We start from the raw sequence: 17,257 nt of genomic DNA on the forward strand, positions 1-17,257 counted from the left end.
AAGGGCCCGCCGCCGAGGTGCTGCCGAAGACCCCCGGAGCGAGTGAAGGGCCCGCCGCCGAGGTGCCGCCAAAGACCCCCAGAGCGAGTGAAGGGCCGGCCGCCGAGGTGCCACCAAAGACACCCGGAGCGAGTGAAGGGCCGGCCGCTGAAGTGCCTCCGAAGCCCCGGAGAGCCGCCCCGTCAGTAAAAGCACCGCAGCAGGTGGCGCCTTTTTTTTTAACCCACTCCCAGGTGAGTAAAATTAAAAAGACGCCACTTGTGCTCGGTGGGGGAGTGGCCGCTGCCCCGCTCCCTCCCCCAGCTACACTACTGGCTCCCTGTCAACAAAATCAGGGCTCAAAATAAGGATTTTTAACCAAAAAAAAAAAAGTCTCAAAAGCTGCAAAATTGTATAACTGCCTTGACTCGCCTGACGCTGCTGCCTGGCTGCTGGGCTCCACAATGGAGCAACGACTCCAGCCTAAGGGCCTGATCCTGTAATATGCGGAGTTTCCCTCCGCTTCCACTAATGTCAAGCATGGCGTTTCCAAACCTGTATGGGCAAGCTCCTCCCCCACTGGGAATCAGGGAGGGAAATCACTGACGCCAATGCGGCTCCACCATAGTTTTAAAATGTTTGTATATGGGACCTCAAACCAAGTGCTCGATCTACGTTGCTTCAGCGTCCGTGAGTTGCTTATGTGAGTGTGGGGTTTTGTTTTTACCTCTTTTGCGCAGCCTTATCAAACAGCCATGGAGCCTTCATCTTGAATGGAGACTTTGTCGTCAGCATGTTTAAAAGGGAAATCAAAGTTGGGAATGCTGTGATCGAATACAGTGGCTCAGACAATACCATCGAAAGGATTAATTCTACGGAGCGCATTGAGCAAGATATCGTTCTTCAGGTACAGTGTGCTTCCTTCACGCAAACGCACCTCCGCTGGGTTTTATTTGAGTGAAAATAGCACAGATATTGACTGGTTTTAGTTTATCCGTGTGTGTCTTTGTTTTCCCCAGATTCTATCAGTGGGTAATTTATATAACCCTGATGTTCGATACACATTCAATATCCCGATTGAAGACAAACCTCAGCAGTATTACTGGAACATCTATGGCCCGTGGCAAGCCTGCAGTAAACTTTGCCAAGGTATGTGCTTTGGAGTATTTTAAATCAGTCACGGCATTTTCTGGACTTTGGTGGTGGTAATAAATGCATTTTCACTTGTTTTCTCTGAGCTTCTTCTATCATATGAGTTTAGGGTGACCAGACAGCAAGTGTGAAAAATCGGGACGGGGATGGGGGGTAATAGGAGCCTATATAAGAAAAAGACCCCAAAATCAGGACTGTCCCTATAAAATCGGGACATCTGGTCACCCTATATGAGTTTGATCATTTCCATGAGCTGTAGTAGTGGAATGATCTATGCTGCCTTATGCCAGCTGATAATGTTTAGCACTTTTCTGGTGCTTCTCATCTTCAAAGCGCTTCACATACATTCATTCACTGAGCCTCACAACAACCTTATGAGGTACGGCAGTGTTGTAATGGGGAAACTGAGGCACAGAGTTTCCTTCTCATTCCCAGACCTGCAATGAGAGTCAATGTCAGAGCTGGGGTGAGCATTCAGGAGCATCTGTCTCTGTATCTCTGTATACCTCTAGATGGGTGGCAGGGGGTGGATCACTTGATTACCTGTTCTGTTCATTCCCTCTGAAACACCTGGCATTGGCCACTGTCAGAAGTCAGGATACTGGGCTAGATGAACATTTGGTCTGACCCACTATGGCCATTCTTATGTTCTTGTACACGACCTCTCTCTCATTCACCAGTTGTACTAAAGTCCATCTAAATAAGCTGGATCTTTTTTGAGTTCATGATGCAGATTTCACCTCTGTAGTGGATCCCCTAGATCAAATAGATTTGCAGAGCACAATTTGAATTTTTTTAAGACGCTATTTTGAAAACAGAGAGAGAGACTAGATTGGATCACTTTCCTGTATGTGTTTAAAAATGTATTTTTTCCTGTTTAGGGGAACGAAAGAGGAAACCCATTTGTACGAGAGAATCTGATCAACTCATGGTGTCAGATCAAAGATGTGATCGAATTCCCCAACCTGCTCCAGTAACTGAGCCTTGTAGCACAGAATGTGAATTAAGGTGCATGCTACTCAGTCATGTATATACATTACACCATATATTTATTGCCTAGTCTTCTTTCCTTTCACTGCCTGCTGTGGTTCCCTATTTCTCAGTGAACCACGCTACCTGAAGCAGACAATAACATTGCTTTTGTAGGCTTCTGCAGAGTAATGTGGGGCAGGGGTAGCTCAGTGGGTTAAGCATTGGTCTGCTAAACCCAGGGTTGTGAGTTCAATCCTTGAGGGGGCCATTTAGGGATCTGGGGCAAAAATCTGTCTGGGGATTGGTCCTGCTTTGAGCAGGGGGTTGGACTAGATGAGGTCCCTCCCAACCCTGATATTCTATGATTCTATAAAAGTTCTGCCACAAGTTAATGGTGCACACTGGCTTCTTTGTAGGAGGGAGTCAGGACTATGTTTTGCTCTCTTCACTTCAGCTTGCCTTTCTATGGTGAAAGAAGCACTAACTGCAAGGGGCACATCTTTTATTCAATGCTGCAAAATGTAGAAACATGAGACAAAAGCCTGTGATTCCTATCCTGACTTGATCAACGAGGCTGGGAACTGCATGGTGGTCTTGTCTTCCCAGGAGAAGCAGTCTGCAAACATTAAAAAATAAACAAAAGTAGGCCCAAATCCAGCAAAGCAACTTAAGCATGTGAGCTGTCCTACTGGAGTCAGCGGGAGTACTCGTGAGCTGGAAGTTAGCATGTGCTGAAGTGTTTTGCTGGATGAGGGCCTTAGCCAGACGACTGCCGCTGACTATTACAGTATGGCGAAAGATTTTGGAGGGGGGAAAGCTTTCTGAAAGAACCATTATTTCTAGAGCTGTTTAACTTTTACACTTTTCATAGAATCACAGAATATTAGGGTTGGAAGAGACCTCAGGAGGTCATCTAGTCCAACCCCCTGCTCAAAGCAGGACCAACCCCAACTAAATCATCCCAGCCAGGGCTTTGTCAAGCTGGGCCTTAAAAACCTCTAAGGATGGAGATTCTACCACTACATTGTGAACTTTTGAATTAAAGTGTGGGCAGAGCGGGGGTTAAGTGGCTGCTGCGGGGCTAGTTTAGTTTTTATCTAGATTCCAGCTGAGAATGTGATGGTCCTCTCAGGTTGTCATTGTAACAGCTGAAAGGTTACTCAGTTGCCATTTCAACAGCTTGGAAGCTCCAGAGGGGGGGACACTCAAAGTTAGGAAAGTGATAACAGATTTGAGACTGACCTGTACATCAGGAGCTACTGGCTCCAGATCTTTATTTTACTTTCCTAGCTTCTCTGCTGGAGTTTGGCTTTGTGGCCAAGTTAAGGAGCTCTGCACTTTCTATAGAGGAGACTCTCTAATCTGGGCTCTGATCCGATGCCTTTTGAAGTCAATGGGACTCATTCCATTGACTTCAGTGGACATTAATTCCTGTGGACCTAATTCTGCAAGGTGCTTGGGCGAGGTGCTGAGTGCCCTCAAGTCCCAAGTGGGCTCTCAGGACCTCATGTAATCAAGCCCCATTCACCGTGTCATATCCTGCCAGTCTGCAATGGTAGCGAAGTAATCACAAGCACCTCCTACAGGGTCGGGGCCGACTGGTGAAGAGGCAGTGATACAGGCAGAGCAGTTTAGCAGTCCTCACTTGGAAAAATGGTGTCTGCATTGGATGATCTTTAGGGTGGGGGCTTGGATAAGACCCGGAAGAGTGTGTGTATGTGTAGCGGATGGGAGTGCGGATGGGGGATGTGTAAGAGGACCATGGAGAACACCCTCAAAAGAGTATGAAAGGCCAACTTCTGCTCCCAGATATGCAGGTGCATCTCTGCAAAGACAGGATTCTGCCCAATAGCTATGAAAAACATTCAGTGCCTTGGGGTCTAGTCCCTCTCTGCCTCACGGACAATATGCCTGTGTAGATGGCACTAATGTCATTTACTTGCATGTATCCTCAGTACATTGATGGGAGAATAAACACAAGTGCTCGTGACCAAATATCAAAGTGAGCCTTTAGGACTAAACATGCATTTAATTGTTGTTATTTATTATTGGTCTGGGGCCCATTGTGCTAGGATCTGTATTAACGGCACATTAAGAGACTAACCTGGCCCCCAAAGAGTTTGCAAGGTAAATACAAAGGCTGGGAAACAAAGGTGAAAGGGTTTCCCCAGGGTCACCTAGCAGATCAGTGGCAGAGCCAAGAATAGAACTCAGGGCTCCAATTTCCCAGGCCGGTGGCCCGTCAACTGGACCGTGCTTTTTCTGCCACCCATCCAGCACTCTGGGATATAATTTAATATTTATATCAAGTCCTTTATACTGGAAAACATGTTAGTCCCAGATTCTGGAGTGAGGAATCCCAATAGTGTGAATTAAAGTCTCCCATCACCTGCACAGATCTATTATAGTCATGAGGCGCGTATCGAAACATTGGAAAGCACATCTGGAGCCTGTTTTTTATTTTCAAAAGCACAGAGCACCCATAGCTCCAGCTAAAGTCCACGGGAACTGTGAAAACCAGACCTCCGGTGCCTTATGAAAACTGCACCATATATACGTGGACATAAATTTAATGCAACCACATGGGAAAAATCCAGGCACAGCAGCAACATCTGGACCTTCGCTCTCCAGCCTGGGGACAGCATGGAGGTGATTCTGGAGTATTCTGGAGAATGCCACACACATTGCATTCTTGCCATTTCACTCTTAAAGGAGGATGTCTGATCTCCTAGCTTCAGGGTAGGAAAGGTGACTAAAGCATGAGGATGTGGCTGTAGATAGGAAAATGTGTCCAAGAACCGAAAGGTGGACAAAAGCCCTGAGGGTCTTAGTTAAATGGCCTTAATTTTTGCATCGCTGCCTGCAGGCAGTAGAAGCCACCCTGGCAAACACCAGGACCAGAGTCCCACCAGCTGAGAGCAAGTGTTTTGTAATCCCTGATAGAACTCTATCTCGTCCCAGTGCACAAATCACTAGGTTCCACTTCAGAGGGCTGAAAGTTTTGCTAAAGCATTCTGCTCCATGGAATTACATTTGACGTACACTTCATGCCCATACAATCTAATGCATTTGATGCCATGTTTTTGGAAAGCTTTTGGTTTTCTGAGGGTGAGGCATAGTCTAGGGGTCTGAACACAGGCCTACAAGCCAGGAACCCCTGAATTCTAATCCTTGCTCTGCCACTGACTCTATCTGTGACCTTGGGTAGGTCACTTAAACTCACTGCCTTGGTTTCCCCATCTGTAAAAAGGGGCCAATAATATATATGTACATCCCAAGAGTGATGCAAGGAGTAATTAGCTAATGTTTTAGACAGCACTTTGAAGATGCAAAGCTTTGGGTGGTGTTGTAATGAGTTAAAAATCTGTGTAATTAAAGTACGTACATGCCTTATTTATGTAATGTGATACTAACTGCATTATACACATAGGATACTAAAAAGCAGCAACTCTTTCTGCTTCTGGTGCATTTGCCGTGCTCTTCCAGGCTTACTATTTTAGATAGCATAAAACTGGCCGAGTTACTGATGGTGTTTTTTGGGGGGGGCGTTTTGTGCCCAGGTGGCGTATTGCTAGAAAGAGCGAGTGCACTGCACAGTGCGGGCTGGGATACCGAACGCTAGATGTCTACTGCACAAAGTACAGTAGGTCGGAAGGGAAGACAGAGAAAGTCGACGACCGATTCTGCAGTGGCCAAACCAAGCCAAATACTAGGGAAAAATGCTTTGGAGACTGTAACGTAGGAGGATGGCGGTATTCAGCCTGGTCTGATGTAAGTATGTCACCTGAGTGGTGAAATTTCCCTTATTTCAGCCTGTGTATTCTTGGCAGCTCTCAGTCAAATGTTTGGGTGGGGCAGGCACTTGGTCAGGCTAACCTAGTAATAAAAGTGGCTTTGGAAAGTGCCCTGCAGTCCTGTGCTGCTGCTTTGAAGCCCTGTACTGGAATAGTGCATTAGATATGCGCTACAGTCGGTCAGTCCTGCATGGATCCGGCATCAGGAGGACCTAGTCTGTGCAACTGGTAGCTATAAATAGCACATGGAACTGGGAGACAGTGACATTTCTGCTGATTTTTCAGCATGTTCTCTGGGTCCAAAGCTGCCCAGTAACGCATCCACCATTGCTTTCTGCATTCCTCCGATGTCTGTAAGACAGAGCTTGACCTTTCTCTGCACATACAGCTGCTAGCACCATCAGTAAGGGTTTGTGTGTGGCCTTAGCATGCAGACTGGAATAAAGACAGGAGTTTGTTTCATGACTGCAATATAAATAACTTGACTTTTTAGAATACTGTGTATCTTGATCTTCGTTTACACTGAGGCCCCTTTACCCTGCTTTGGCATTGGCACATCTTGAGGCCACGTAACGTGCCTGAGTGGTGTAAAGGAACCTTGGCATAAATGGTAGAGGATGTAAAACAATCAGGGCTTTGGAGCAGAGCCCGGAGCTGAGTGTGGAGCAGCTCCAGAGCTGGAGCTGCAGGTTTTTGCCTGGAGCAGGAGCGGAGCTGGAGCACAGTTCCAAAGCCCTGAAAACAATGTTTGGTATTGAAAAGTTAAACCAGGCCACTGCTATTTACCATTTCTCATGATACAAGTACAAAGAGACACCAGTTGAATGAAATTGAAAGGCAACAAATTTAAAACTAATAACGGAATTCTTTTTTGGCACGACCCATAATGAAACCTGTGGAACTCATTGCCACAAGATATTACTGTGCTTGGTAAGATTTAGAAAAAGGATATATAAGGGATACTAACCTTTGTACTTCTGGTCAAGACCAGCCATCAGCTGCCTGGGCTTAGGAAGGCGCTTACCCTATGGGGACACTTTTTTGTGCAGTTCTTTATGGGGGTTCTTGCATCTCCTCCTAGGCATCTAGTCCAGGTAACAGGACTACATAGACTATTGGCCTGGCCCAGAGTACAATTCCTATGTGTGTTTACTGAGTTTCTCTTTCTTTCAGTGCTCTAAAAGTTGTGGTGGTGGCACAAGGAGACGACGAGCCATCTGCGTTAACACCCTCAATGATGTACTGGATGACAGTAAATGCAGCCAGCAGGAGAAGCTCATTGTAGAGCGCTGTAGTGACTTCTTGTGTCCACAGTGGAAAACAGGTGACTGGTCAGAAGTAAGTGTCTAGTGTTTTACAGCCAAAGAAAGGAGAGTTCCATGGAGCTTGAAAGCTTGTCTCATTCACCAACAGGCTATTACCTCACCCACCCTGTGTGTCTCATGTCCTGGGACCGACCCGGGTACAGCACTGCACTTAGTAGTCAGCCTGCACTGATGTGCCTGTCTTTACCCATGACTAACGAGTGGCTACTAAAGACCAGATCCTTTCCCTTAGAGGGGGCACATTGGAACCACTGGGGTTCTGCTGTGAAAAAGGAGTGAAAGCTGTCACACCGAGTCCTATGCCCATTGGGGGATCAGCCCTCTGCTCTGTAGACACTCTCTTCACCCCCGCACACAGGAAAAGTTGGGAGCCAGGATAGAGGGAGGAGTGGGGAAGCAGTGCCCTTGGTCTTAAGCCTCCAGCTCCACTGGCCTTTTTTTCTCTCTGCAGAGCATGTGCCTGCAATAGGGAAATGAGGGATTACTTCAGCTCCAGGGGTGCTTTGTCACCTTTGACGGGGCTCATGGCGAGGGGTATTCCTGCTCCCTAGCTCCACAAACGCAAACCCCAGTAGCTCGTCTAAACAGGACTCACTTCTCCAGGGGCCATGTTATTTCAGGAGTCATGAGATGACAGAGGAAAACTCCCGCAGTGAGTGCACTTTGGTCCCGCTCCGGCACCTAAGAACATGAGCCGTGCTGCAGGAAGAGAGAGCGTCAGCCCCTGGAGCTGTGATGCCTTTGGAACGCTTGGGCTGGCGGGAACATGGGAAGAGGAGCACTTTGCTACATCTTTGCAGAGATGCCCGGCTGGTGCTTGGCTGTGGCCTTCCAGACTCCTCGGTCCTTGGAGACAAAACATGGCTGCCTTCTGCCCTGGACTGGTTTGGAGGCAAGGGCTTCTGCACCTTTTGTCCTCGGCACACCTCCCATTTTGGCCCTCACGCTACAGCATCCGTCATTTGCGCCTTTGCTTTCTGGCACTTCTCAAGAAGTTCTAGGGAGCCAACCTCACAAATAACAAGAATGTTAGCAACACAGAGGAGCAGTTCCACGGCTGTAAAGCTGAGCTAGCCCCACTGAAGTTAGTGGAGTTACACCAGGTTTACATCAGAATCCAGCCCCGTAAATCCTGTCTGAGTTTCCACTGTACATCCTTAATTACACTGATTTACCCAAAAGGGTGATTAATAATAATCCTGATATTTCTCCATCTTCTTTGACTTGATGTTATTTTCAACCCTCCCTGTATGTTTGTTTCGACCCCCATAGTTCTCTTTCAGCTCCAGTCGGTGCTGTGAACCAGCTCCTCCTAGTTAAAGACACGCCTCTGAGCAAACAATTGTTTGATGGCGGTTTCGGGTCTGGTTTTAATATCACGGGCAGATTCTCCACTGCTGTCCGTCACCATAGTTCCATTGACACCAGCTAAGGATCTGACCCCGAGTCTGTGATTTGCTCCTTGCAGTGTTTGGTGACCTGTGGGAAAGGGCACAAACATCGCCAGACTTGGTGCCAGTTTGGAGAAGATCGGTTAAATGACAGGTTTTGTGATGCGGAGAGTAAGCCCAATTCTGTGCAGACCTGTCAGCAACAGGAATGTGCGGCGTGGCAAGTAGGACCTTGGGGACAGGTAATGTAAGAGACTCTGTTTCCTTCAGCTCCTGGTATGAATGGTCTGTTGTTGAGCTGTCAGCAGTAGCAGGACCATGCGAAATTTCATTTGTGTTTATAATAGATTGGCCAAGATTTTCAACAATGGGTTTCCAAGCTTAGACTACGAAGTCCATATTTAGGCACCTAAATAATAGCAATACCCGCTCTGATACAGTGCTTGGCATCTCAAAGCACTATGCAAAAGAGGTTATTATCGCTACCCTCATTTTACAGAGGGGGAAACTGAGGCACAGAGGGGTGACGTGACTTGCCCACGGTCATCCAACAGCTGAGCTAGAACTGGAACCCAGGTTCCCTGAATCCCAGGCCAGTGCTCCATCCACTCGGCAATATTACCTCCTTTTAATAAGAAGTGCCCTGATTTTCATAAGTGCAGCACCCATTGACTTTCCGCAGCCCTTTTTTCAAAATGTTGCCTTAGTTTTTGTTGTGTTTCAAATTTATTTTCACAGAGGGGAAAATAAGCAATCTGTGCTCATATCTTCCAGAGAATTCTGTCGTCTTGATTTCCATTGCAGCTGTAACTTTTATGATTTAGTTATTTAAAAAAAAAGTTTAGCCGGACCACACAAATTACTGATCGGCATAATTCCTTTCATTCATGATCATGATATGTTACTGGAAGTTTGCACAGCCTGCATGCAAAGCAATGTGACAGGGATTATACTAAATTCATATCCCACAGAATGGGAAATCATTTAAACACTCATACATCCATATTTGAAGACGATAAATGAAGCATGCAGGATTCCGACGGAAGCAGTGAATTAAGTTTGACCTACTTTTAAGTTGAAATGATCGAAGTAGAAGAAAGAGGCTTTTTTACTTTTGGTGGATGTTATGAAAGAAATGATGCGCTTCGAATACGCTACCCCGCTTAATATTTTCCAGGTCAAATCTGTATTCAGTCATGTGCACGTCTTTCTTATTTTTTTTCCCCTCCCAGTGCACAATGACATGTGGGCAGGGCTACCAAATGAGAGCAGTGAAATGTGTTGTCGGTGCCTATGTCTCAGTAGTGGATGACAATGCGTGTAATGCCGCTACGCGGCCAACGGACACACAGGTAAATGTTACACTTCTCTCCATCCCTTGTTCTCATCGTGGCATTGCCTCTTGTGAGAGTGCTAAAATAAACATGCCTTTCCTCTTTATTAATGGTCCCTGGCTTAGTAAATCAATACCAAGATCTGCTCTTTTGAAAATCCCTGGGCCCACTCCTCAGCTGGTGCAAATCAACGTAGCTTTACTGACTTGGTCTACTCTGCAGTTAGACACCTGCGTCTGGCCTGTGCCAGCTGACTTGGCTCACAGGGCTTGAGCTGTGGGGCTCTTTAACTGAGGTGCAGACATTCGGGGCAGGGCCGGCTCCAGGGTTTCTGCCTCCCCAAGCAGCAAAAAGAAGAAAAAAGCCGCGATCTTCAGCTCTACCACCACCGCTTCAGTCTTCGGCGGCTGGTCCTTCGCTCCAAGAGGGAGTGAGGGACCCACCACCGAAGACCCGGACGTGCCACCCCTCACCGTTGTCCGCCCCAAGCAGCTGCTTGCTGGGCTGGTGCCTGGAGCCGGCCCTGGTTTGGGGACCCTTCCATCTCACAGGGTCCTAGAGCCCGGGCTCCAGCTTGAGCCCGAATGTCTACAGCACAGTTAAACAGCCCCATGAGCCTGACTCAGCTGGCATGGACCAGCCCCAGGGTTTTAATTGCAGTGTAGCCGGCCCATCAGTGGCCAACTTGAGTGGTTTTGGGCTGATCTCAGGCAAAAGCAGCAGAGCTTGTAAGCCGTGCCCGTTCTGCTCCAATGCTGTCTGGTAGCAAACCTGGCAGTGGGCAGGGGGTTCCAGTGTGCATTTCTGCCAGATCTGGTGAGGATTGAACGTGTACGTATGCCATGATATGGATCTCTACAGCCTTGTTGAAGTTGTCACGTGCTCTGGTTTTGATGTCAAAGCCACAGTGAGCTTCCTAGTGTCAATTCTGTACTATGGAGCATGCCTAGGGTGACCAGAGTTCCCGGTTTTAAAGGGACAGTCCCATATTTAAGCCCTCCTGCAGGTGTCCCGACTTTTTCTTAAAAACAGGCAAATTGTCCCATATTATCTGTTCCTTCTCTCCTCCCCCCCCATCAGTACTGGTGGGTCCTGTGGGTCCAGTGGCCGACAATAGGGATGGGTGTGTAAGGCTGGTGACGAGGCAAAGCTGCAGTGCATGGGGCCGGCTGCCGCATCAGCGCAGCCCCCCACTGCGTGCCGACTCTTGGCAAGCAGGGCCCTGTCTCCAGCTGTGTGCAGCAAGCTGCGGTGGCTGGTGAGTGTGGGCCGGCTACGTGTCGCCCATAGGGACAATAACTCGAAGAAGAAGGAGGAGCAGTTACTTACCTGTAGAGAAACAGGAGGGTTTTTTTGAGATGTTTTGTCCCTGTGGGTGCTCCACTACCCACCCTCCTTCTCCGCTGTCCTTGCTCTGGGCTCCATGAATAGAAAACGGAGCAGCGGAGGATCTTCCCCTCCCTGCATACCCTCCGACAGACTACAAGGATGCATAGGGCACTGCTGACCAAAAAAAAAAAAGCTCCAATCAAGAGCATGCAGGTGCACACACATCCTGACATGGAGCTCCCATAGGACAATCTTGAAGAACTCTAGTTACTGTATACATAACCTGCCCGTGCTTTTCAACCAGCATCACAGAGGAGAGTCACACTGCCTAGAAGTGGGTATTCACCCACGAAAGCTCATGCTCCAAAACGTCTGTTAGTCTATAAGGTGCCACAAGACTCTTTGCTGCTTTTACTGCCTATAAATGAAGGAATTTTAGATCTGGCAAAAGATCTCTGGGTTACTCCTGTCTCAGTTGCCACTAGTTCACAGAGTGCTAATCATAGATATCCACTACTGTCCGAGGGTTTAGAGTGTTTTTATACTCCTCCTACTCCATCTTCACTTGTTGTTACTGCTGCAAATGCAAAATCAAAACAAATAGGAAAGTCAACGCTCAAAGAAAGAGAATCAAGGAGACTAGACATCTTTGGAAGGAAAATTTATTCCTCAGTGTTTACAAGTTGGGATAGCTAATTATCAAGCCATGCTGTCTAAATATGATACTCTTCAATGGGCCATTCTGTCTGATTTTAAGAACAAGATACCTGTAGAAATTACAAATGAATTTAGATCTATCTGTGAAGAAGGTCACTTAATTGCTAAAACCGCACTGCAGGTTGCTCTGGACACTGCTGATACTGGTGTCTGTCCAGGGGCTAGAGCTATTACTATGAAATGTGTCTGCATCAGGTTTGCCTAAGGAAGTACAGGCGACCATTGAAGATTTGCCATTCAATGGACAGTTTGTTTAGTACTATAATGGATGAGTGTCTTCACTCATTGAAAGTCTCAAGATCCACTGTTAGATCACTGAGTTTATAGACATATTAGTATTTAGAAGGAAGCAATTTTGTCCTTACCCTTCTTCCTCGAGACAGAGGAATCAGTTTTCTGATACTTTTATCAAAAGAGATCTTCTGACCAATCCTAGATGAGATTGAGATATCAAAAGGAGAGAACTGATCCATCATCCTCTTTGGTAAACTCACAATCAGGACATATGCAAAAGCATCAGATTTGATGCCACCATCAAGGAGCTTGGACTAATCTACAAGGATCTATACCGTTTCCTCCCTCGCTTTGGTTCCCATCTGTCTTTATTTTTCAGGAGGGTTGGGTGACAGTGGATTCTTCACGTATTGAGGATGGTTACACCATTCAGTTTCAATCTCTGCCTCCCTTCCAGTTCCTTTTTAGTAACTAGTCTCATGAGAGCACTATGCATCAAGAGGGGATGACGTAATCAATCCAGAAGCGACAGAATTGGTACCTCAAGAATTTGTGGGAAAGGGCTTGTATTCCCCTTATTTCCTCAGACCAAAAAAGAAAAGAGTTTGTCGTCTGATCCTGGATCTCGGAAATGATTACAAATACATTTAATGCACCAAATTTGGTATGGTAGCTTCAATTATTCCCGCTTTATATCCTATGGATTGGTTCATCACCCTGACCTTATAGAAAGCTTACTGTCATGTGTTGATAAATCCTGCACAGAAGAAACATCTACCATTTGTCGTTTTAGATGTAGGCTTTCCTTCCTTTTCCATTAATTCCAAAGATGTTAAGGAAGGTAAGACAAGAAGCAGCTCAAATTATACTGATGGCTCCTGCCTGACCTCACCAGTTCTGGCTCGCAGAACTCCTGATATTGTCCGATCAGTTTATCACGCTTCCAGTTCAGAAGGATAGAATCACAGTCTAGTCCTACATCCAAATCCAGCTTCTCTGTGTGTCACAGTGTGGATGGTATCTGGATGCCATTAGATAGGAAAAGTTCTGCAAAGATACAAAATATAGTATCTTACTTCAGGGGAGGAAAGTACATGCTAAAATTATGTAGTTTGCAAAATGGAAGCATTTTTCCTCATGGGCAATATGTAAAGGTCACATTCCATATCCATGTTCTGTTCCAGTTATTTTGGATTATTTATTACATTTAATACACTCGGGACTCTCTGCCAAATGTACCTTGACTGAAACAGAGATTTCAGCATTTCATCCACCAATACAAAGGGGTTCAGTTTTCGGACATCAATCAGTGAATAGATTTCTAGATCACAATTGGGGAAACCGAGGCATAGGGAGGTGAAGTGACTTGCCCAAGGTCACCCAGCAGGCCAGTGGCAGATGCAGGAATGGAACCCATGGCTCATGAGTACCAGTTCAGTGCTCCGTCTTCTCACCCACACTGCTTTGTGAAAGCCTGATTGAAAGAGGCATAAGACATTGACCAGACAGTTCCTTATTTGGAACATATTTGAGGAAGGTTAAAAATTCATCTAATTCTTTCCAAAACCAGCATGACTTATGTTCAGTACATTTGGTCCAGGTCCAATTTTTTTCATGTGATTTAAAAAAAAAATTAGTTTGGCTGGTATTTTTCAGTAGTGCCTAAGGGTGTTAGGAGCCCAACGGCCATTGAAAACTGTTAGGAGTTGGAACGCCTATTGCCTTCTTGGTGACAATCTCTACTCTTGTCCCCCAAACTCCTTTCTTTGGATGCAATTCAGTTCCCCTCTTCCCCCGCCACCCACAATTTATTCATTTCAAATTTTGCAGATCTGTCATGAGGACCTGAGAGCAGGACCTGAGAGCAGAACCTGCTTCTATTGAAGTGAAGAGTTTGTAAATAACAACAGATTGTAGGGCACTGTATGTTTTTCCTTCTTTCTTAACCACATTGGGGAAATTACTTACCTGGCGCATCTGCAAATCAATAATCCAATATTTTTCATTTCCTCTCATACGTTTGTTTGCTAGGACTGTGAAATAGCAGCATGTCCTCTCCATCCAGCTGCTCCAGAAACGAAAAGATCTATGCCCAGTGTTCACAGGACACAATGGAGATTTGGATCTTGGACACCTGTAAGTGTGTGGTCAATGGTTTTCTTTTATAAGATGACACATTTTTAGTTATCGTTGGTTTGATTTTTATCCCAAAGTCTGTGACGTTGCGCAACAAGAGATGACTTCTCACTAAACTACTTGTTGATCTTTCCTAGTGCTCGATGACATGTGGGAAAGGTACTAGGATGAGGTATGTCAGCTGTCGTGATGATCAGGGCTCAGTGGCTGATGAAGCCGCCTGCTTTCACCTCCCTAAGCCTTCAGCGACAGAAGTGTGCTCCGTAACGCCGTGTGGACAATGGAAAGCTCTGGAGTGGAGTTCTGTAAGCAAATCCAGTTCTTACCACAATACAATCTGTATGGCCTGTTCCTTCAATTTAGTTCATATATTTCTCATGTGCTCTGTCATCCAGGTGAAAGGCATAGAAGTTGAGGTGTTTCAACTTCTTTTCATTAGCAAGTGATTTCATTTTAAAAAGCATCTCTTCAGGCTGGAAATAAAAGTGTCTTCTTTTCCACTTTGTCAATGCAGTGTTCAGTGACGTGCGGCCAAGGTAAGGCAACGCGGCAGGTGGTCTGCTTGAATTTCAGCGACCAGGTGGTTGATAGAAGTGAATGCGATCCAGACGATCTCCCGGCAACGGACCAGGATTGCTCTGTCTCTTCCTGTCAGAACGCCCATGACTCCGGCAGGCCAATCCACCCTTTCCCATACCCAGAGCATCCACCGAAACCCCACCCAGGGGGAAACCTAAACCAGAACGCTGGCCCCGCGCACATACCAGGAGGCAACCAGTGGAGAATTGGCCCATGGGGTGCTGTAAGTGTCAATTTATTCACTTCAAGCCAAATTATGAACCTTGCATCCCTTTTCCCCCCGCACAGATGTGCAACTGGGTACCACCTCACTCCCCTGCACTCACTACCCATATGGGCCTTCTGTTCCTCTGCCCATGCATACGGGTGGATCGTTAGCTCTGCCCCTTCAAAGCACCAGAAGGCACGGCAGGGTAAGTGACCTGCCTGGCATAGGGCTGGCAGCATTACTTCCCTTGAGGCCAAGGACTAACTAGGGACCAGATGGTGCCTTTGAGTCACCATGTGGTTCCTGGTCTTCTCCTGGGGCAGTGCAGCTCTGCTTCTTGCTAAGGGCTAGCGACCAGCCACAATTGAGACTTTCATAGATTCTAGGACTGGAAGGGACCTCGAGAGGTCGAGTCCAGTCCCCTGCCCTCATGGCAGGACCAAATACTGTCTAGACCATCCCAGATAGACATTTATCTAACCTACTCTTAAATATCTCCAGAGATGGAGATTCCACAACCTCCCTAGGCAATTTATTCCAGTGTTTAACCACCCTGACAGTTAGGAACTTTTTCCTAATGTCCAAGCTAAACCTCCATTGCTTCTTGTTCTATCCTTGGAGGCTAAGATGAACAAGTTTTCTCCCTCCTCCTTATGACACCCTTTTAGATACCTGAAAACTGCTATCATGTCCCCTCTCAGTCTTCTCTTTTCCAAATTAAACCCAGTTCTTTCAGCCTTCCTTCGTAGGTCATGTTCTCAAGACCTTTAATCATTCCTGTTGCTCTTCTCTGGACCCTCTCCAATTTCTCCACATCTTTCTTGAAATGCGGTGCCCAGAACTGGACACAGTACTCCAGTTGAGGCCAACTTATTTTTTCTCTGAACACAACCAGTGAACTCAGATTTGAAACAGTGCATTTCTAAGGTCCCGCTTCAGCAAGGTGATGAGGTGTGGGAGGAATTTTAAATATGTGAGTGAAGTCAATGGAATGGCTCATGCCCAGGCATAATTCCTTTGCTGAGTTGGGGCCTAAAGCATCACGGGGGATTTGATGTTGGTAACAACAGGCTTTTCTGCCTGATTTATGTAGACGGCAAAGCACAGGTGCCAGCTTCCTCATTTTGCTGGGGGTGCTCGACCCCCGCTCTGCCCAGCCCCTGCCCCCACTTCTTCCCACCCCTCCCCCGAGTGTGCCTGCCCTCGCTCCACCCCTCCCTCCCAGTGCCTCCTGCACACCACTGAACAATTGATTTGTGGCAGGCAGAAGGCGCTGGGAGGGAGGGGGAGGAGCTGATCGGTGGGGCTACCAGTGGGTGCTGAGCGCCCACTGGTTTTTTTCCTGCAAAGGTAAAAGGATGTTAGTTATGCTAATACCATAGACTTTACATTTGTCTATTAACTCTAGCTCCTTTGGCAAGAGGTGGGGGGTTCGCTGCCTGTTGCGCGAGCGCACTCCCAGAGCTGAGTGTGCTCATGGTCCTTCGGGAGAGCCCGTGAAAGCTAAGCAATAACTGGACTTTCTGGCACCGTGGGTGATTGTGTTTTGCAGTGCTCTAGTACGTGCGCTGGGGGATTCCAGCGGCGGGCTGTGGTGTGCCAGGATGAAAACGGATATCCTGCAAGTAACTGCGATGAGAAAGCAAAACCTGTCGAGCAGAGATCATGTGAATCTGGCCCTTGTCCTCAGTGGGCTTATGGCAGCTGGGGAGAGGTGAGAGCCAAGTGAACCTTTTCCTGTCTCTCCAAAGACATAAGCCAAGGTTTTCAATTGGGGGGCAGGGAGTTGAAAAATGAAAGAAAAAAGTACTGGCAATGGTTAGCAAAATGTTTCGTTTACTGAAAAGCGAGTTCTTGGGAGCTGAAACCGTTCTGTAAAGTGTCTGATAATGTTTTCAATTAGGTACGTGGCAGAAACTTTTCCAGACAATGACAGATTTTGAAAACTCTATTTTAAAAAGGCCATTTTTTGAGAGAGAAACTACTGATTTGAATTATGTCAACCTGCTCTAGTGAGTTTAGTGTCCAGCTTCAGACATCTTCAGAAGCACTGGGCTGGTGTTTAGCACTTTCTAAAAATTGGTCCCGTTTAATGTGTCTTTTTCTG

General features: G+C 46.7%; 1 protein-coding gene across 9 annotated transcripts in view; it reads left to right on the forward strand.

Moving 5' to 3' along the window:
- The window catches only part of ADAMTS9 (ADAM metallopeptidase with thrombospondin type 1 motif 9), a 149,514-nt gene that overhangs the window by 60,363 nt on the left and 71,894 nt on the right, over positions 1-17,257 (forward strand). For 7 of the 9 annotated variants that reach the window (XM_039546993.1, XM_039546995.1, XM_039546994.1 and 4 more), the window contains exons 17-27: positions 720-886; positions 999-1,128; positions 2,013-2,139; positions 5,664-5,874; positions 7,071-7,235; positions 8,691-8,855; positions 9,846-9,965; positions 14,259-14,363; positions 14,501-14,668; positions 14,878-15,165; positions 16,703-16,864. In XM_039546993.1, the coding sequence (XP_039402927.1) occupies positions 720-886; positions 999-1,128; positions 2,013-2,139; positions 5,664-5,874; positions 7,071-7,235; positions 8,691-8,855; positions 9,846-9,965; positions 14,259-14,363; positions 14,501-14,668; positions 14,878-15,165; positions 16,703-16,864 (1,808 nt within the window). The remainder of the gene's footprint in view (positions 1-719; positions 887-998; positions 1,129-2,012; positions 2,140-5,663; positions 5,875-7,070; positions 7,236-8,690; positions 8,856-9,845; positions 9,966-14,258; positions 14,364-14,500; positions 14,669-14,877; positions 15,166-16,702; positions 16,865-17,257) is intronic. The other 2 variants (XM_039546997.1, XM_039546998.1) reach the window with 2 other exon arrangements.

Source organism: Mauremys reevesii, linkage group 7 (genome assembly GCF_016161935.1).
Source record: "Mauremys reevesii isolate NIE-2019 linkage group 7, ASM1616193v1, whole genome shotgun sequence".
Lineage (NCBI taxonomy): Eukaryota > Metazoa > Chordata > Testudines > Geoemydidae > Mauremys > Mauremys reevesii.